This window comes from Corvus moneduloides, chromosome 10, assembly GCF_009650955.1.
Source record: "Corvus moneduloides isolate bCorMon1 chromosome 10, bCorMon1.pri, whole genome shotgun sequence".
Taxonomy (NCBI): Eukaryota; Metazoa; Chordata; class Aves; order Passeriformes; family Corvidae; genus Corvus; species Corvus moneduloides.
Genome location: NC_045485.1, coordinates 26,332,072 through 26,353,124, shown reverse-complemented (window position 1 = coordinate 26,353,124; position 21,053 = coordinate 26,332,072). Strand labels below are relative to the sequence as shown.

Sequence of the window (21,053 nt, the reverse complement as noted above, 5' to 3'; positions counted from 1 at the left end):
TGCTGCCAAGGGATGGAGACAGCCGTGGGCTCTTCCCCCTCCTCCTCTTCCTCATTCCCAGGGCTGATCCACAGGATGCTGGGTCCTGGGGCAGGGAATATTTCAGAGATCTGAGAGAATCCAGGGAATCTTCTGGCTCTGGAGGCTATGCAAGAAGAAACCACAGCTCTTGCACTTGGCCTGTGCCCCCTGCGAGGCTGGGGATGGATTATTTGGGATGAAGGATCCACATGCCTCCATGGGATGTGTGGCAGAAAACCTTTATAGAAGAGGAGAAATGGGGGAAAAAAGCCAAACAACCCAATTCCTGAATAAAAATGCCCAGGGGATGTGGAGAGAGTCTGGTACAGAGGGAATCTGGTGTAGAGGGAATCTGATTTTTGGAGGTCTGAGCTCATTTTTGGGTGTTGGGGTCTGGTGCAGATTCCAGGTGAACTCTCACAGCTTTTTTCCTGCCCATGGGATGAAAAAACCCAGGAATACTCTCAGAGGGGTTGCAGCAGGAAAAGGAAATGTGCCCTGATCTGAGTGCAGTCCTTTTCCTGTCAGGAGATGGGAATTCTTTGTGTTCAGAGGAAACTTCCCTTTCCTGCTTTATCCCAGGGATATCTTTATCCCAGCATCATTTCCCTGGCAAATCCCACCGGGGTAGGGACAATGCTCAGCTCTGGGTGGGAATCAGTTCAAGAAAAAAACCCCAAAGCGCCGTTTTTAAGGTAAAAACACAATTTGGGAGCTCTGGTTGGACGTGAGGGTGGTGGGACAAAGATCCAGCTGGCAGAAATGTTCCTGTGTTTAGGGATTTATGAGGTTCTAAGGGTGGTTGTGGCTTCCCTGCTTTCCTTCCTTCTCTGACACAAAAACTCCTGCAATCTAGCAGGAGGTAGCACATGAAACCCATTTTAGAATGGGGTTACAGCAGTGCCAAAATAGAAAAATCAAATCAATTTAGTGGCTCATGATGATCAGCAAACTGCCTTTAAAGCAGCACCGGGAAAAGAGTAAGAACCTGATGTTTGTGGTGGATTCCTGCCTCAGAATCAACCCCACAAGGTCTGTGCAGAACCTCCTTTGCACTGAATAGAAGAGCTGTCGAAGCAGATTCTTTCATCTGCCAGGGTTTGTGTTCTCGCCCTTGAAAATTCCTACAAATCCCGAGTTTTCTGTGGTGTTGGAGAAGGGACCTGTTTGATGTGGGCTTGTGAAACACATAAATGACATTTGTGTTTGGAATAGCAAGAGCTGGGTCCTTCCTGTGCAGGGTCGAGCAGAAATCTGTTCCCCAGGTATAATTAGAAGTGGGGAGGGTTTACTATGAGGTCAAAAAGGATTGGATCTGTCTGCAGTGGGGGAAAAAAATAGGGAAACTTGGAAAAATCCCATGCATGATGTGTTAAACCTCACGGGAAAACAACTTTGTTTGGGGACAGGGCAGCAGGGAGGGATTCTCAGAGGCTGGCACCGTAAAGCATTAATTGAATGAAGGCTGAAACAGCTCTATCCCACTAAAACTGGAAAATTTGGAATGGGAAGTGCCTGCCACTTGTTTCACGCCATTCCAGGTGCCCACACTGGGAAATTCAGGGAGAGGGAAGCGCTCTTGCATTCCACAAAATGTTATCAGTGCACTCATGGCATTGAAGGGAAGAAAATTCCCTGATAAAGATCCTGTAAATCCAACTTCCCACAGCCTGTGCCTCCCAGACTGGGAGCAGCAAGGCAGCTCCTCCTTTGCTCAGCAGGAAATCCCTTCTGGGGCTGGTGGTGACATCAAACCAGCCCCAAATAAAGAATGACACCCCACACAGTGCGTCCGATGCCACCCCCTCCTAACCTCGCGGTGAAACCTTTTCCCGATGGAATTCATCTCCAGGATTTTGCTCCTTCCTGCCATTTGCTGGGATTATTTTTAAAACTGCACTTTGCAGTTCCTGATTTTATGGAGTTTCAACCACCAGGCAGCCTGGGAGGGAAGCAGGGATCAGCTGGGAAGAGGGAGGGATGCAGCTGCTCCTGGGGGTCAGGAGGGTAAATTGGGATAATCTGGGCTGAGCACCTGGAGGAGACACCTCGGGGGAAAGGTTAATCCCAAATAAGCTGTGTGATATTCCCTGTGGATCCCAACCCCTTTATCCCTCTGGAGCCGTGCCTGGGGGTCAGTCTCCTACAGAAAAGCTGGAGAGGGTTTTTTAACCAGGGCATGTAGTGCTGGAGCAAGGGGGAATAGCTTCCCACTGCCAGAGGGATGTTGGGAAGGAATTCCCAGAGCAGCTGGGAGTTGGATCCCTGGAATGCCCAAGGCCAGGCTGGACAGGGCTGAGAGCACCCTGGGACAGTGGGATGGGCAGGGGTGGCACTGGGTGACCTTTGGGATCCCTTCCAGCCCAGACCTTTCCATGACTCTGTGATTCCCACCCCACAGGGAGAAGAGGGGATTCCCCAGGATACTAAAACCTTTCAGTCCCAGTCCATGCCCCGTTCCCGATGTTTTTCCCATCTGATGGTGGTGGGTTTTGGCACTGGGTTCCCAGGACTGCCAGGATGCCCCTCCCTGCCCAGGAGGGGGATGTGGGGTCAGACGGGGCACAGGAGCCGCCTCCTCCCCTCTCCCCAGCCAGGTCTCCTCGGGATGAGCTGCACAGATGGGTTCAGAAGCCCCAGGAGTCACCCGGCTGCAGGTGTTTCCCTTCTCCCCCTCATCCCTCTGGAATTGCAGACAAAGCCAGGCTGGGCTGTGGGCAGCCACGAAGGGGCGATTGCTCCCGAGCTGTGCCCGCTCCCTGGGTGTCTGTGCCATGCCCACCTTGGCCCTGGGCATCGCCTCCTCACCCTACACAACAACAGGACATTTTTAACCCCCCCGTGCTGCTTTTGGGGCAGCGTTAATTCTCTCCCAGTGGCTGGGACAGGCTGGAATTACGTTTCGGATTTGTGCTGGAAACAGAGCTGATGACACACAGATGTTTTGATTCTCACTGGGCAACCCCACGGATGTTCCTCACACAAAATCCTGCCACAGGATCAGCTCCTAACCCAATTCAGTGCTTCAGCTTCATTCTAATTAAGAGTTGCTGGTTCTCCCCCTGAACTTTCCCCCTCCGTATCCAGAGGGTTGGGATTGCAGGGATCAGAGGGCAGCTGGGTGCTGCCACATCTCCCAAAGCCTGTGTGGAAGCTCCTGATCCCTGCGATTGATGCTCCCCATTTCAGCCACACCACCTTAAAAGGTCTCCTTGCTGTGGGTTTGGGAATGGGAACATTTGCGTGTTAAACTTGGCTCCAGTGACCCAGAATACCGAAACTAGATTGGTTTTTTTTAGCAGAGGTATTTATAGGCGACTGTTAACGAGTTACTTTAAATTACTTTTAAAGAAGGAAAGAAAGGGAGAGGGTGGAAGTGGGGATTTGTGGCGGGTGCCCTGTGGTCCCTGGGGGAGTGGGAGGGAGGATGTCACTCGCTGTGACTCCCTGCAGTCACCCACAGCCCCACATAGAGACGATGCCACCCCCTCGTCAAACCCAGTCATAAAATCATGGAATGGTTTGGGGTGGAAGGGACTTTAAATCCCATCCAGTGCCACCCCTGTTATGGGCAGGGACACCTTCCACTGTCCCAGGTTGCTCCAAGCCCCATCCAACCTCGCCTGGGACATTCCAGGGGCAGCCACAGCTTCTCTGGGAATTCCACCCCAACCCCTCCCCACCCTCCCAGGGAACAATTCCTTCCCAATATCCCATCCATCCCTGCCCTCTGGCACTGGAAAGCCATTCCCTGTGTCCTGTCCCTCCATGCCTTGTCCCCAGTCCCTCTGCAGCTCTCCTGGAGCCCCTTTAGGCCCTGGAGGGGGCTCTGAGCTCTCCCTGGAGCCTTCTCCTCTCCAGGTGAGCACCCCCAGCTCTCCCAGCCTGGCTCCAGAGGGGCTCCAGCCCTCGGAGCAGCTCCGGGGCCTCCTCCAGGCTCTCTCCAGCAGCTCCCCGCCCTCTTGGTGTTGGATCCCAGGGCTGGAGCCAGCTCTGAGTGGGTCAAAGGGGCAGAATCCCCCCTCCCCTGCTGCCCACACTGTGGGATCAGCCCAGCACACGGGGATTTTGGGGCTGTCAGTGCTTGTGACCAGGTCAGGCTGAGCTTCTCTTCCACCAACACCCCCAAATCCTTTTCCTCGGGGCTGCTTTGGATCCGTTCTCTAAGCAGCCTGTATTTATGCTTGGGATCACTTGGAATTGTCCCGACCCAACAACTATGGAAATAAAGAATAACCATTTTTTATATAACAAAAAACCTCAGTTACAATAGCTACAACAACATCAGCGAATAGCATAGTTATAATTAAAAAAAAAAAAACCCACAAGAATAATTTTTAAAAAATACCAAGAATATGGGATTTTGTGCCCGTCGGAGCGGTGTTTTCTCGCAGCCAGCCGGCGTTTCCCGCAGCTCCCGAGCGGCGGAGCCGGAGCCCGGCCCCGCTCCGCCCCCGCCCGCTCCGCCCGGGGCCGCCCCGCGCCGGCGGCAGCTCCGGAGCGCGGGGGCGGCCCCGGGCCGGCGTTTCCCGTGCCCGGCGGGCAGCAGCGCTCCGGGCATCTCTGACACGGCTGCCCTCCGCTTCTCTCCGGCAGGATTCCCGGGAGGATGGCATGGATTTAGGCAGCGACGCCGGCAGCAGCCGCTCCAGCTCGGAATCCAACTCCAGCAAAGCCACGCCGTGCTCGGAGGGCAAGTCCTCGCCGTCCCCCAGCAGCCTGGACCTGGCGGCGCTGGAGGACTCGGAGGAGGAGGAGGAAGAGGAGGAGGAGGACGGGGGCTCCCCGCCGTCCCCGCCGCGCTGCCCCGCCGCCCATGGCCGGAGCGGCCCCGCGGCCGCTGCCCGGCGCTGCCCCCGCCCGCGGCCCCCGCCCCGCACGGACCCCGCGCAGCGGCGGCGCGGAGCGGCCGCGGGCCCGGGCGGGCGGCGGAGCGCAGGGGCGCGGCCCCCCCGGGACCCGCAGCCCCCGGCCATGGACTGGGCAGCCCTGGAGCGGCACCTGGCCGGGCTGCAGTGCCGGGAGCAGGAGCGCAACCCGCGGGCCAGCCCCGCCTCGGTGAGTGGGGAAGGCGGGGGGCGGCTGGGGGGGGGGGGGGCGCGGATGGGGGGTGGAGCGGGGGATTGGTTTGGGCTGCTGGGATCCCACCTGGAGGGATGCTGCCAGGGCTGGCGGCTCCAGCAGGGGGATGTGGAGGTGCTGGAGAGAGGCCAGAGGAGGCCACGGAGATGCTCCGAGGGCTGGAGCCCCTCTGCTCTGGGAGAGCTGGGGGTGTTCACCTGGAGAAGGGGAGGATCCGGGGAGAAGCTCAGAGCTCCTCCAGGGCCTAAAGGGGCTCCAGGAGAGCTGGAGAGGGACTGGGGACAAGGCATGGAGGGACAGGACACAGGGAATGGCTTTAAGCTGCAGGATGGTAGATGTAGATTGGATATTGGGAAGGAATTGTTCCCTGGGAGGGTGGGCAGGCCCTGGCACAGGGTGCCCAGAGCAGCTGTGGCTGCCCCTGGATCCCTGGCAGTGCCCAAGGCCAGGCTGGACACTGGGGCTTGGAGCAGCCTGGGACAGTGGGAGGTGTCCCTGCTCATGGCAGGGAATGAGATGAGCTTTAATATCCCTTCCACCCCAAACCATTCCATGATTCTCAACTTTCCCGGAGCATCCTCGGGCACTAGTGGGTCTGGTTCCCTGCTGCTCCAGGGATGTGGCAGGGGCTGGTGCCTGTTCCCGGCAGGAACGAGGTGCCACCACCAGGCTGTGTCAGAGCCGGGTCCCCTTGGCGAGGCCAAGGAATATCAGCTTTTCCCAGGCTGGGAGCGGTGCCAGGCTGGCGCTGTGCTGCCCTTTCCTGAGGGAAAGAATCTCTCGCAAGGAGCCGGTGTCAGCCAGAATGAGCCCCCCAGCGCTGTTTTACAGAAACCCCTGGAAACTGTGGCGTGATCCCATTATTTCGGGTGGTTTGGGAATTGCACAGAACTTCTGAGCCGCAGTGATGTGAGAGGAACAAGCACTGCAGACACGCCGGTGACACGGCAGGGCTGAGGCTCTTCCATAATGTATGAATTCCAAAGGAATCCACCAAATCTCTCCTGGAAGCTCTGCAGGAGCCTTTGGAAGGCTGATAAACGCTGTGTGCCTCACCAGCCCTACCCCGTGGCCTTGCCTCTGGCACACAGGATTTTTTCCATGATTTTTTTTGGTATTTAAAAGGCATTCCATGCCCTAACTTCCTGTGAAGTCACCTCGCTCAGGGAGGTGGGGATTTCCCCCTGAATCCTTGAATTACAACTAATTGGTGACAAATCTGGGTGGGTGCTGGGCAGGATGAGTAAGCTGAGGGATGAGTGGGACTGCTGCCATGCAGGGATGCTTTTTTCCAAAGCCTGAACGCTGGAGCCTCGATGCCTTGAGGAACTGACAGGTAACAGCTTTAATTACAGTCATTTGTGCAGGAGCTCAGCCTGAAAAAAGGAAAAAAAACCCCACCAAACTCTCCCCTCCTCACCTTATTTTTGTGGTTTGGGAGCTGATTTCCCCAGCATTATCTGCTCAGCTCTGCTGGCACCGCTGGAAACTCTTTGCCTCCAGGCATGAGCTTAACCAGGTGAGCTGTCACCAAAGGAATTCTACCCCTGTCAGGATTTTCCTCCTCCATGCTCCCATTCCCTCCTACAAGCACAGAGGAATTCGGGCTGCCTCATGCCCTGACTAGTCCTTGTGGAGAGTCTCGTGCAGCCACCGTGCAGATCCCGGGCTGGAATGAGCCTGTATGGATGCTCCACTGTGGGCATGGATGAGCCAGGACATGGAGAGCCTCTCTCGTGGCTGGGGCTGAGCTCCAGGTGTCTTTGCTCCCCGCAGCTGGAGTTTTCCCCTCTGCACATGTGACTTTTCCAGTGTTTGTGGCCCTGGAGAAACTTTCCTCAACTCCCCAGCTGTCCTGGAGGCACCTTTGCTCCAGGATTCCCCTTCCCTTGGCTCCCAGGGAGGAGGAGGAGGTGTTCCAGCTCTGCTCCTTCCACTTCCCACCTGGATCAAAGGGAAAGTGCTGCTGGCAGCAGCGCAGCCCCTGCTGGGCAGGGACATTTCCCCTCCTGGCTGGCTGGGAAGCAGGGTTTGATGTCCCCATGTCACCTCCTGTCCCTCCCTGACAGTGTCTGCGGCACCCAGCGTGTCCCACGAGCTGTGTGGACCTAAAACCTTCAAGGCTGAACCAGATTGAAGTGAAAACCCCTCTTTTGATTTTTGTTTTCCCTGCCCTTGACGTTCCCCCGTGGTTCAGTGTTTATAACAAACCCCTGCCTTGCCCTGCTGGGAACCCAAGTGTTTGTAAACATGGGAATCATGGAGAGAAGGCAGCCAGGAAGCAAATACAGGGAAGATGGACTGGATTGCTCCAACTGCTAGCAGGGTATCTCAGGAAAAGGGAATTTCCAGTAGGATAGGCCTTGGCTGGGGCAGGGAATCAGGGTGGGATGTGGAAGCAGCTTGGAGTGGAGGTGTTTCCTAGGCTGGTCGCTGTTCCCAGGAATCCAGAGAGGTGTTTCATTGAGATGATTTTATGCAGATGATTGATGAGGATGATTAAAATCGAGTTCTTTCTGCTGGCAGGACCTGTGTTTTATTGGGGTTTATCGTGCCCCAAGGCAGGGTGGGGCAGGGGTCACCACGGGGACAGGAGTGACCCGTCAGGGGTCGGTCTGGGCTCAGCTTCGCGGCTCCCTGGGGCTGTGCTCCTTTCCATCAGATCCCTCCCTGCTCCATCCCTCTTCCCTGGCCCTGACTGAGCATCCCGACCTGGATTCAGGAATTTCTGCTGATCCCATGCCCTTGCAAGCCCACACTGACTGTGCTGAGGCCTTGCTGAGGGACATGGATCGTGCTGGAGTCACAGGAGAAGGAAATTCCCACTCCTAAGGAAGCTCTACCATTTGTTTTAGGAGGTTTTCCCAGCCAGGAAGGTCTGGGCTGGAATGCAAGGAGGGGTTGGGAATGCTGCAGCTGGACTAAATAAAAAGTGTAAGTGATGAGGGACCTTCAGTCCCATCCATAGGTGCAGAGATGTGCCCTGAGTTGCTGGGAAGGCTGGAAAAGGGAATATTAATGCCATGGGAAGGGCTGTTGTTCAGCTTCCAGGTGGGATTACATGGCACAGACAGGATGTGAGGGCCAGGGCTGCTCCCTCAGGGTGAGGGTGCCTGAGAAACTCCTACCAGGAAATTTGGGAAGGATTTGGCAGCTTCTGCTTGGCCCTGAGAGAACCCCAGGCCCAGTGGGGTGGGATGGCCATGGATGTGTCCATCCTGGACATTCCATGTCCATGGGCAGGTTGTGTGGGGTGGCTGGAATGCCTCCAGCTCTGTGATGCCCTCTGAGAGGGTCCCGTGGGCCAGGTGGGCAGAGGATGTCTAGAAATGGAGAATATTCCCTTCTTTCCCCCAAATAAGGGTGGGTTTGGAGCTGCTTTGAGTGGACGAGGTCCCACCAAGCCTGGTGGGCTGTATCAGATGACTCCTGAGTTTTCTGGACTCCATCTAAGAGGAGAGACATCTTTCCTGGAGGCACCTGGTGCTCAGAAGGTTCCTATGGAGATGCTTGGCTCAATCTCCTGCCCCAGCTGCAGGAAGCCATCCCCTCCCAGTTTTTAATTTTTCCTCCTTTCGTCAACCCCTGGTTGCATCCAGAGTGGCACCAAATATGCCATGGGATGATTTACGGCCCTTAGGAGCCATGGAGGTGCCGGGGAAGTGGCGAGGCTCCGCTTGCCGTGCCTCTAATGGCTCGAATCAAATCCAAATCAGCCTTAATGGCTTTAATATTCCTCCCATCGCCTCTCCGAGGATGGGAATTACAATCAATGGGATGGATTGGCTGGGAGGAATATCTGCAAATCCTGGAGTCAATTAAAGCAACACTCGCAGGAGGGAAAGTGGCTCGGGCAGAGACTCGGCTGTGACAGGCTGGGCAGGGAGAGAGGGAGGGAATTGCCGAAGGAATTTTGCTGCCCACAAGGCTTAGTGCTGCTAAAAGCTCATCCCTGCAGCTTCCAGGACTTCTGCAGGAGCCTTTCAGGTGGGGAAGGATGTGCTGGAGTCTCTGTTTTACCTTTTCATCCCTGGAATGTTCCTGCCTGTGCTGTGAGACGGATCGATGCCGCCTATCCTGTCCCTGTGGCGGTGAATCCAAGGGATCACACATCTGTCCAGGTGCTTGGACTCCTGCATTTCCAGTGTGTCAGGAAGTTAAATTTGTATCCTTCTGACTGCTTTGGTCCTCCAGGCTGCCCTGAGCCTCTGGAGGTGGGCACGGTGCTCCTGCTTCCATCGGAGCTGTTCCATCCGGCTGCCCACGGAGCACCTTGGGAGCGGCCCTGAAGGGCAGCAAAGAGCATCCAGAGGCCTGAACTCACCTTGGGGAGGCTGGAAAAGTTTCAGCTCTGCGTTTGAGAGCAGCTGGAAACCTCCTGGGAGTGTTCAAAAAGCGTGGAAGTGGCACTTGGGGACGTGGTTTAACAGTGAACACGCTGGTGGTGGATTAATTTTTGGATATGATGGTCTTAGAGGGCTTTCCCAACCTTAATGATTCCATGGAAAGACTTCAACCCAGGATATTCCGGAAGCTGTAGGATGGAATTTAGCATGGACCATGTGAATAGCTCTTTCTTCTGCCTGTGTCTCTCTGAAAATTTGAAACTTAATTCAAAGCAGGGGCTAAAATCTTGAAATAAGTGAATAATTGGCCATGGGCAGGGATCTGACTTTCATGGATCAGAGCAGCCAGAATGGAAGCAGAAATGTATGGAGCAGCTTGGCAAGAGGGAGGAGAGGAGTGGAGCCAGCAGGTGCTTGTTTGAGCCTTATGGAAATATTGGTGCAGCAGGATTTTCGGGAATGTGGGCCGGGATCAAGCCCAGACCTTTGGTGTAAAGCCTTGATCCACCTTGGAACGCTGTCCCAAACATTCAGGAGCAAATATTGGCTTGGAGGTTGTCCGTGGGTTGGCTCTCACTTCAGCTAAGCAATAATTGCTCGATGGAGCCGGCCCAAAGTGCGAGATCCCTCCTCCCCAGGGATGTGGTGTTGTCTGGGCTGGGAGTGTTGGGAGCAGGGAACAGCCAGGGATTAACACCTGGAAGGAATTTTTCCAGCCAGGAACTGTCAGTGTGGGAATTTCTGCTTCCCAGAATCCGCCTTGGGGCTTGCAGGAAATTGTGTTTCTGTCATTGCTCAGGCAGACCTTCCCTGTCCACCCGGCAGCTCCTGTCCCTGCTGCACCTGAGCACTGAACTCCTCACCTGGAAAAGGGAAAGTCGGGATCAGGGAGGTTCTCCAGGGCACCTAATTTGTTGTGAAGCGTTGATGTGGAAAAGTGTGGAAAAAGCTGTAATTCCAGTCAAAACACGGCTTTGTTCCAGGGATGGAATGATCCATCCCTGCTGCTGGTGGAGCAGGAGAGCCCTGGACTTTGGCCGCTTCCCACCCAGCTCAAAGGTTGGCTGGGAGATTCCTGGTCCTGCCCCAGTGAGCAGTGCCATTCCCTTGGGAAAACATCCGTAGGAATTATCAAGCTGGTGGTAATTCCATAGATTGGAGGGATGTGCCCTTGCCGCTTCCAAACCCGGGCCAGGCAAAACTGCAAGGATTCATAATCCTGAGGGAAAACTTGATTCCCACTGCTGCTGCTGAGCCTTTCCATGAAGGAAGTGCCAAAGACAAGGGAGAACAGCCTCTGGGTTCTGTGGGGATGGATGATTCTCCTTTATCCCAGTGCTGCTATAGTGTGAATTCCTCCAGCTGATGGATCCCAGTCGGCTGGTGAGTGAATGCTTCCTGTGGGATGTGGAAAAGCTGGAAAAGTTGGACTTTTCTAGCACTAATGGTGGTGCAGGCAGCAGTAAATCTCCCTTTAATGTGATGCTGAGGGATCATATCCATGATCCGGCTCTGTAAAACCAGTAAGTTTGTTATAAATGAGTATTTTTGGTGTTTGGGAATCACAAGTAGGAAATCCAAAGGATTTCCAAGGAGAGGAGCGAGCCTTTATGCCAGGCAAAGTTTGGATTATCTCAGAACATTGTTTTTTAAAAGAGGGAGATTCTGGAGCCCTGCACCCCTCCCCTAATCCTTCAAATTCCCACTTGAACTGAAGTGTCTCAGGTTGGAATAGCAGCAGGCAACAGGAATTTTGATTTCCTGGGATAGTAATTATGTGCTTAGGCAAATATTCCTCGCTTATTAAGTGGGATAAATGCAAGGCGGGGGGGTGTAATTCTCACAACTGCCCTGTGCTGTGCAAAACCTGTAATTTTTCCTATGGATGCTCTGCCTGTGGGATGGGGTGTCTGGAACACCTGGAGCTGTGGAAAATCCAGGTGCACGTGGAGGGAGAAATTGCAGGCAGAGGATATTTAAAAACTAGAGGAAAAGGGGTTTTTCAACCCAAACCATGTTGAAGATCTGCTGAGGAGCACTGGAAAGCCAGGATTGTCCTGACTCCAAAATTCCAGGGACCTCTGGGAGGTTCTAAATATTCTAAATGATTTAAATATTGCTTAAATATTCAAAGATTTGTTTAAATATTCTAAATAATGCTCCAAATGCCCCCAAACCCTTCAGAGTGTCTTTCTGTGAGCAGCAGGATTGCCTCAGCAGTGATAAGAGCAGCAGGAATTGTGATTTATTTCCTTCTTCCTCTCTGCCTGGATTTAAGGTGATTTGGATTTCACTGGTTGGAAAATCAGGTGCAGCACTTGATTATTTTATAAAGTTTGTGGAGAAACTGGGAAGAAGTTGCTCAAAGCATCATTTTTCCTACTCCTAACAGCAAAAAATCAGGAAGATGAATACCAGTGACATCAATTTGTGTCCCCATCTCCTCAGGATGTGGCTCAGCCCAAGGGAGCTTCAAGGGAGCTCAGTTTTAGTGGGGAAAATGGGCTTTTTTGAGGGGAAAACCTTTTGTAAGGATACATAAAATCCCAGTGTTAATTCCCCAGAGTTGGCTGTAATCCCCACTGGGAGGAAATGGGATTTCCCAGTGCCTCACTGTAGGTGTTAATTTTACTTTATAAAAGTGAAGCTGTTTAAAATAATCCCGTCCTCTGCTCAGTTCGGTGTTTTCCAAGGCTGGACACCGTGATCCCAGAATTCCTGTGGAATGCTGGGCACAGTGACACTGCTGAGGGGGCTGAGGAGAAGCAGAGTTTGGTGTATTTAGGCTCTTCAATCCCAAATAATTCAGCTTTTGTGTGAGCTTTTCTTTAGTCAGAACTAAGAAGATTTAAAAATCTCTCTTCCAGCTCTCGCTCTGAAATCAATCCTGCTCCAGCAGAGCACCCATGGATTCAGTGGAAAACAATTTTCCCTCTTCCAATTATCGTTTCACACGAGGTGCTCCATAATCCCTCTGTCCCTGGAGGTTTTCCAGCTTTTCCAGGCCCTCGGATCGTTTTGGGGCACCTCATCTTTCCCTGTGGAGTCGTTTGCGTCACGGCAGTGGGAGATCTTATTTATAGCCCCCATCTGGGAGTGCAGCTCCGTGATCTATAGATCTCCTTTAACGAGAAAATCACACCCAGGGCCATTTATTCCTGCTGCTTCCTCTGGAAATCCGAGAGGAAATAGGATTTCCAAGGCAAGAGAAGTGCCAGGCTGAGATTTAATCCTCTCCCTGGTAGAGGCAACGTTCAAAAAGAAAAGAGAACTCTACTGAAGCGCTGAATTCTTTATGCACACAAAAGCTGCTGGCGCGTGTGGCCTGTGGGGAACCCAAATGCTTTTAGTGAGTTATTAAAAATTGAATCCAAACTTTTTATTCCGTGTAATTCCTAGATTGGATTTATTAAAGAGGGATTTGGGGAAATAGCAGCATTCTGAACCAGGGTCATGTTCTTCTCTGGCTCCTTGGCCTGGGAGGTGTTTGATGATCAACTGTTCTTAGTAGTTAAGAAAAAAATAATTCTGGGAATCATTTTTCCATCTGGAATTCCCTCTGTTTTGCATTTGCATTAATTCATAATATCCAGGCTCTTTGCATTTCTCCGGCACATTGCAGCTGGCCTTTCCTTTCTTCTGCTGCTTTCTCATCTATTATTTCTTAGTTTAAAAGGCAACTTTCAGCTGTGCCTTGCAAAGATCCAAGAGGCCTTTTCCTGGGAAAAGGAATCCCAGCTTGTGACTTCCCTAGGCTGACCTGGGAGCTCTTGGGAGCAGCAGGGAAACATCCTGCTGGGAAAACACCTCCAGGACCTTTTCCAAGTGTCTGTTGCTGGGAAGGGTAGAGTAGGTGAAAAGCAGGATGTGCTCCTGAAAACCTTGGATACAGCCTTGACCCCCTCTTCTCCTGGGATTACTTTAAATCCATCCTCCAGTGACCAAACTGGCCGATATTTCCATATATTAATAATATTTAAACAGCTCAAAATAGGTGCTCAGAGCTCAGCCAGCCCTTCTCCCTGCTCAAAGGCTGCAGGAATTATGCCTATTCCCAGGAAATCCCAATCCAGGCTGTCCATAAGTCACATGGATAAGGGTTTCCCACATTTTACACCTGTCCCCGTGTGCCATATTCCATATAAATAAATATATTTTGCTTGATATAAGATGCAAGGTGAGTTTTGGCAGTGCTGATCCTGGGCTGTTCCCCATCCCTTCCCTCTGGCAGGGAGCAGGAATATGTGTTATTCCCAGGAAACTCTGCTGCTGTTTCAGGATAATTCTGGTGCTCCATTTCCCATCCCTCCTTCCTTGTTATCCATACATTTCATACTCCTGGAACGACTGGGATGCAGAATTGGAATTGCTGCTACTAAGGAGAGATCCTGCAGCGTCCAAAAACAATTCCAGGGGCTTCCACAGCTGTGCAGGGGAATGCTGGAGGCCTTTGGGAATGCTGGAGGCCTTTGGGAGTTCTTGAGGCCTTTGGGAACGCTGGAGGCCTTTGGGAACGCTGGAGGCCTTTGGGAATTCTGGAGGCCTTTGGGAATGCTGGAGGCCTTTGGGAGTTCTGGAGGCCTTTGGGAGTTATGGAGGCCTTTGGGAATGCTGGAGGCCTTTGGGAATGCTGGAGGCCTTTGGGAATTCTGGAGGCCTTTGGGAATTCTTGAGGCCTTTGGGAGTGCTGGAGGCCTTTGGGAACGCTGGAGGCCTTTGGGAATGCTGGAGGCCTTTGGGAATGCTGGAGCTTAGAGCCAGCGCTGCCTGGAGGATCCCACACTCTGCTTAAGGCCCTGTTAATGGCTTTTAATTACTCTGGGGTTTGTGTTGGACCAAACAAAACGCAAAACAAACCGGAGTAGTTTGAGGCCTGGATCCAACCTCGAAGCTTTCCATGCCTTGATTCCCAAGAGAATCCCAGGGATGAGGTGTCAGTGAGGCAGCAGCTGCAGCTTTAGGAAGAGGATTTTTGCTGGTTACAGGAATAGGATATGGAGGGAAATCTGTAAACATGTAACTGGTGGGGAAATAACAGTTCACTGGAAAATAAACTTTCCCCAGGGAAAGCCACCAGCAGTATCCAGTGCCTTGGACATGCTGCTGCTGTTTCCAGCACGGAGATGAGAATTCCTTGGAGAAGCAGAGCGTCCTGTGCTCCCCAACACAGCAGGGAGGTGTATTTTGTCCCTTAGAGCTGGAATTCCCTGCTGTAGCACCCAGTCTTCCCACTGCCATCTCTCTTTCCTCCCATGCCTCAGGGATTGGGTGTCCCCTGTTCCCTTTCTCCATTTTCTCCTGGAAATCCAGCTGTGCCAGTGGTTTCAGGCAGAGCCAGCCTCAGCTCCAGCACAGCCTGAGCCACACCAGACGATGTCCTACATCCCAGGGGAACATGGAGAAACAGTGGGGCTGGAGTGTGTCCAGGGAAGGGAATGGGGTTGGGAAGGGTCTGGAGCCCCAGGAGCGGCTGAGGGAGCTGGAAAGGGGCTCAGCCTGGAGCAAAGGAGGCTCAGGGGGGCCCTTGTGGCTCTGCACAAGTCCCTGACAGGAGGGGGCAGCCGGGGGGGTCGGGCTCTGCTCGCAGGGAACAGGGACAGGAGGAGAGGGAACGGCCTCAGGTTGCAGCAGAGAAAGTTTAGGTTGGATATTGGGAAAATTCCTTCCTGGGAAGCGTTGTCCAGCCCTGGCACAGCTGCCCAGGAGTCCCCATCCTTGGGTGGATTTAACAGCCTGTGGATGTGGCACTTGGGACATGGGGTAGTGGTGGCCTTGGCAGAGCTGGGAATGGTTGGATTTGATGGTCTGAGAGGGCTTTTCTAACCCAAACAATTCCATGGTCGATGGCTGTGAGCAAACAACCACAATTCTGAGGTTTCCAAACCAGGGCTCCTGCCTAGCTGCTGCTCCCGTTTCCTGTTAAAATTCCATTTATTATCCCTCTGCTCCGGGCTGGCAGCTCCTGGTGGAAGTGATGGAGAGAGAAGCTGTGAGCAGAGACACAGCCCCTGCTCCAAGGCTTTTCTTTCCATGGGCAGCTTCTCCCCAGCTCCTTTTGTGCTGACAGTTTGGGAGAGTCCAGAAATCCGAGCCCTAATTCCTCTGGAGGAGTCGTCTGAGGCCAGAAACAGCCTCTGCTTAATGGCATGGCCAGAGCTGGTGCCAACACCTGATTGCTGAGGAGATCCTGAGGCTGTGGAAAAACATCCCTGGGCTTGTTTGCAGGAATGGGGCTTTTTCTTTGATGGAGGGGTCGAATGGGGGATTTAATTCCCTGGAATGAAATGGAGAAGTCCAACATGACACGAAACCCAGAGGGATGGAGCACCTGCAGGGGCTGCAGTGGGGCCAGGGAGGGGTTTATGTGCAGCAGTCCCTCTTTTTGCCCTATATTTGACTTTTCAGTTGTCTTCACGAGTGTTCCAAGCCTTTTTTCACTGCTTAATTCCCATTATTTGAACTTGAAAATGATCCTGGAGTAGTGCATGGGGCTGGGACACAACGTTGGTTCTGCTGGAAAAGGGCTTGGAGCGAGGATCTGTGCCCTGCAGGAATGTGATGCTCAGGGAAGCTCAGCAGACAGCCCCTGGCTTGGGAACAATCGGGAATTCTCTGCCCTTTGCCCTCGGGAACAAGGCGTGACTGTGTGCAAGTGCAGCCTGGGATGATGGGATGCCCCCGGGGTGCTCCTGCTTCCAGGTGTTTTCAGCACTCCCAGGAATTTTCACGTTTGAAGCTGCAGGTCAGGCTGTGGTGTTCCTTTGTGTTTATATGATACAAGCAGGGAATGGTTTGGGATGGAAGGGACCTTAAATCCCATCCCATTCCATGGGCAGGGACACCCTCTCCTCTCCATCCCTGCTGCAAGCCCCATCCATCCCTGGATCCAGGGGTCCAGGGGCAACCACAGCTTCTCTGGGCACCCTGTGCCAAGGCCTCACAGGGAGGAATTTCCTCCTTCCTAATCCCTCTGTTGTCCTGTGACTTCATCCCAGGATAAAACTTACACCTTATCCTTAGTGCTCATCCCAATGAATCCTCCGGGAGTGAGCTCTGCCTTTCCTGGGCATTCCTGCCACCAGCAACTCCACGCCTTAACTCAAAGGCTCGATCTGGTGGTGTAAATGGAAAACAAAAATCCCAAATCCAACCTCCAATAACCCCCTCGCGTGCCTGTCTGGAAAAACTGGCCCGGTTCCAGCAGACACCTTACAACGAACCACCCGGGATCTCCACCCTGTGGAAAGACTCCAGGAAAACCAGGCGCTGAAGGAGCAGGAAAAGCTGCAGGCTGCCGGAGCAGGAGGGAAAGAATGCCTGAGGTAGAACACGAGGGGGGAAAAAGGAGATTGAAGAGAGCAGAGTTGTTTTCTTGCTCTTATATGGTGCTGCTGTGCCACCAGCAGCTCCCTCGCTCCATGACTAATGAGGCTCAGCTGGGATCCACCCTTGCTTATCCTGTTATTTTTAGCTTTTTCCAGCCTCCTGCTCGCCGTGCCTGCCCTGTCTTATTTGAAATACTGAGTCTGCAACCTGGCAGCCTCCCTCGGGGGCCAGAAATGGGATTTCTTATCCCTGAGGGAATTGTTTTTGGAGTCGGCAGCGATACCCATTGAAGAGGAGTCACCTTTGTGACCCCGGCAGCTCCAGACGAGAGGATTCATTTTTTTTTTTCCTTTTTCCAGTGACCCTGGGGTTGGGAGGCAAACTCCAAAAACTCATCTTTGCATCCACTTTTTAAAGGCTGGGAATTGAAAATAAACCTGAAGCAAGAGCAGGGCTTTATTCAGCCCGGGACAGCAGGGATTATATGGAAATGTCACTGGGGTGGGAGCAGGTACAGAAATCCCATATCCTCCACTTAGCAACCCTTCAATTCCTGGTCTGGAGCCAAAAGCCATTTCTGGATGGAACATGAAGCCCTTTGAATTGTGGCAAAACCCCTGGAACTGCAGGCCGAGCTGATTTAAATCCAGGGGATTTATTAATTAATTAATTAATCCTGAGTGGGGGGTGTCCAATGGGCTGCACCTGCATTTATCCAGCCACACAAACCAAGCTGTGTTTGCTCCATCCTTCCCAAATTCCCTGATCCCAGCAGTGGCAGGGCTGGAACCTCTCAGATTTGGGTGCATATTTTAAGGAGGCCCCTCAAAAAGAGTAGATTTCTGCCAAAACCTTGGAGTTATGGACATCAGCCTTTGGAGCTGAGGGAAAAATCCCCTTCTATTTCTGTCCTGACCATGACTCAGAGGAAGATTTGTCCCTGCAAAGTCACTCCTTTTTTGAGGAGGCATTTACAGGCTGCTGCCGTCACCTGTTGGGCTCAGGATATTCCTATTTTTGGTGTTTAAAAAGACAAGTTTTCATTCCTCACCGACTTTGTAGTGTGCTGTGTTTGTTTTTTCAGCCTGCAAGCCCCAGTGCTGGGCTTTTCCCACCCCTTTTGCAATTAAAATTACAAAATAAAGCCAGAAAGAAATGAGGCCTCTCAGCTGCTGCTGCCAGGAAGCACAAAGGGAAGAGGAAGGGATGGATGGGCTGGAGGTGATAGCAGTGGGATAATCCCATCCTCATCCCCAGTCTCAGGTTTTGCCCTCTGGCTCAGTGCTTGGTTGTAATTAATAACTGGAATTTTGTGGTTGGATAAATGCAGGTGCAGCCCATTGGACACCTCACGCTCAGGATTAATTAATTAATTAGTCCCCTGGATTTAAATCAGCTCGGTTCCTTCTGACTGCATGACCAGCCTGCAATTCCACGGATTTTGCCACAATTCGAAGAGCTTCGTATTCCATCCAGAAATATTCCCCAGACCAGGAACTGAAGGGTTGAGTAGGGAACATGAAATTTCTGCTTGTGCTTCCAATCCAGCAAGGTTTCCACACAATTCCTGCTGTCCCACCCTGGCCTTCATCCTCAGGGAAAATCCCTTGTTGGGCCGTTTTTGCCCTCTTGGAAAAACTCCATTAATTCCTCTCCCTGCTGCTGTTTTAGTGGGGCTGGGAGCAATTCCATACTTTTCAAATATAGCAAATTTATATTGGAAAAAGGAAAAGGAACCAAATAAATGGGAGAGAAGGGATAGGGAAATCTGCCTGGGAGCTGCAGGACAAGCCTGGATGTGCTGCCCATGGATTGGAGCAGGGCTGATAAAAACTTCTCCTAAATTTGTCATCAGAAATCAGATGGGGGGGTCACTTATGGGTCACTTTTAATGCTTTGGGGCTATTCTGGATCAATATGGATACAGCTGAAACTTTGGGAATCTTTTCCAGATGGGTTTGGGGGCGGATGGGTGCATCCTTCTGGTGCCAGCATCCCTCTCCCAGCCCAGCTTGGAGCAGACAATGGGATTTGGAGGCAGAGCTGTTTCCCCTACTGGCAGCGGGGCCGTGCCGGGGGTGGATGTCCCGGCTGGCAGTGCCGGGATGCTCCTGGCAAAGGCACAGGGATGAGCCCGGGCACCGCTGCTCCAGGCAGGGGCACACTGTGATCCTCAGGGACTGGGAATTCTGAGGGAACAGCTGTCCCTGCTCTGGGCTGGGGGAGGTTTGATTTGGGTTCAGCTCAGGCAGATCCCACCCAGCCCAATCCCTCTGTTTTCCAGGAATGTCAGGTCTGCACTGTCTGTGTGTGCCAGCCAAAACTGGGGAAAATTGTTTGTAGCTGATGGGATTTGCTACAAATCCTCTCCCAGATTGTGCTGCAGAGCGAGGAACATTTGAATTTGTGGGTGCTCAGACAAAACCTGATTTCTCTGCTAAAAAGCTCATGTTCTCCATAGATTCTGCAGGCTGGGAATGCTGCAATTCCAAAAGAACCGCTGATTCCTAACAATAGAAATAAATCAAATTGCAAGGAGGCAGCTGGAGCCTCTCTGGTGCTGTCTCCCCACGCTCCTGAAGTGCTGGAGATAAAGTGATGGACACAGGGAATGGTTTGGGTGGGAAGGAATTTAAAGGTTATCCAGTCCCACCCCCCACCATAGGGACGCCTTCCACTATCCCAGGGTGCTCCAAGCCCTGTCCAATCTCTCCTTGGACACTTCCAGGAATGGGGCATCCTCAGGGAAATCCATTCCAGGGCCTCACCATCCTCACAGGAAAGAATTCCTTCCAGTATCCCACCTAACCCTGGCAGTGGGAAGCCATTCCCTGGGTCCTGTCCCTCCATCCCTTACCCCAAGTCCCTCTCCAGCTCTCCTGGAGCCCCTTTAGGCACTGGAAGGGGCTCTGAGGTTTCCTGGGATCCTTCCCTTCTCCGTTCCCAGCAGTGAATCCTTGGTGGGTTCAGCCCTCACCATCAGAGCTCCTCGAAATTCCCTTTTAAGCACTTCTGATCCAGCTCATAAATTGTCCAACTGAAATGAAGCCTGTGTGGTACCACTGAGCCTCCCTGGATGGCTTCCATGGAAAAATCTGCTTGTTTTCCATATGTTTGGTGGCTTTTATATCACTGGAGAGTTATAAATACTTGGGTGGCTTCAATGAGTGCCTGCAATTCCCTGGGAAGCGTTTGACACGGGAGGAATCGGGATGGGAAATCGCTGTATCCTTCTATTCTGGGTTTTTAGGGAAGGGAAAATCCTGGTTTGGTTGTGTGTTTTTATCCCAAATCAATCTCTGGCGCTTCGGGGTGGGGGGGGCGGGGGGTTGTAAAGGTGCTGCTTGGAAAGGTCTCCAGAAAATTCCAGGGAAAAGGGCATGGAAAAGGGAAGGATGTTGGGTCCTTAACCCATTGGAGGTTTATCCCCTCGTGGAGCACAGTAACACATCCAAAATGATGGAAAAGCCCTCGGCGTCCTCTTCCTTAAATAAAGAAGGAATAGTGCAGAGCATTATCCATGGATGTAATCCAAACAAATACTCTCCTTTCCAAGCAGATGTCGAGTATTAACTGATTAAAAATAATCACTTTTTTCTTTATTTTTCTTGCTGGATTTAAAGCTAGGGAAAGCTTTAGCTGGGCTTAAAGAGGAGCTAAATCCCTCACTCCCAGGAAATCATCAGCAAATCGAGCTGAAATCCCAGGATGCTGGATATAATTCCTGCTTCCAAACAAGCTTGCTGTGCTTGGGAAGCCTTTGGGAGCCCAGCAGGACCCTCCTGGCGTGCTGGGGGGGCTGGATTGGGGCTTGTTCCCTGTCTCTGCCTCTGATGGGTGTTCTCCCTGAGGATCATCATCCCAGAGGATTCCATGGAGCTGCTCCAGAGCTGGAGCCAGGCTGGGAGAGCTGGGGGTGCTCACCTGGAGAGGAGAAGGCTCCAGGGAGAGCTCAGAGCCCCTTGCAGGGCCTGAAGGGGCTCCAGGAGAGCTGGAGAGGGACTGGGGACAAGGCATGGAGGGACAGGACACAGGGAATGGCTTTCCAGTGCCAGAGGGCAGGGCTGGATGGGAGATTGGGAAGGAATTGTTCCCTGGGAGGGTGCTGAGGCCCTGGAATGGAGTTCCCCGAGGATGCCCCTGGATCCCTGGCAGTGTTCAAGGCCATCTTGGACAGGGTTTGGAGCAGCCTGGGACAGTGGAAGGTGTCCCTGCCCATGGCAGGGGGTGGAACTGGGTGAGCTTTAAATTCCTTCCAACCCAACCCATTCCACGATC

General features: G+C 52.7%; 1 protein-coding gene across 1 annotated transcript in view; it reads left to right on the top strand.

The window, feature by feature from the left end:
* Positions 1 to 21,053, top strand: part of LOC116448925 (IQCJ-SCHIP1 readthrough transcript protein) — an 86,872-nt gene that overhangs the window by 45,838 nt on the left and 19,981 nt on the right. Inside the window, exons 5-6 of the mRNA XM_032119985.1 lie at positions 4,618 to 4,863; positions 4,915 to 5,079. Of these exons, the coding sequence (XP_031975876.1) occupies positions 4,618 to 4,863; positions 4,915 to 5,079 (411 nt within the window). The remainder of the gene's footprint in view (positions 1 to 4,617; positions 4,864 to 4,914; positions 5,080 to 21,053) is intronic.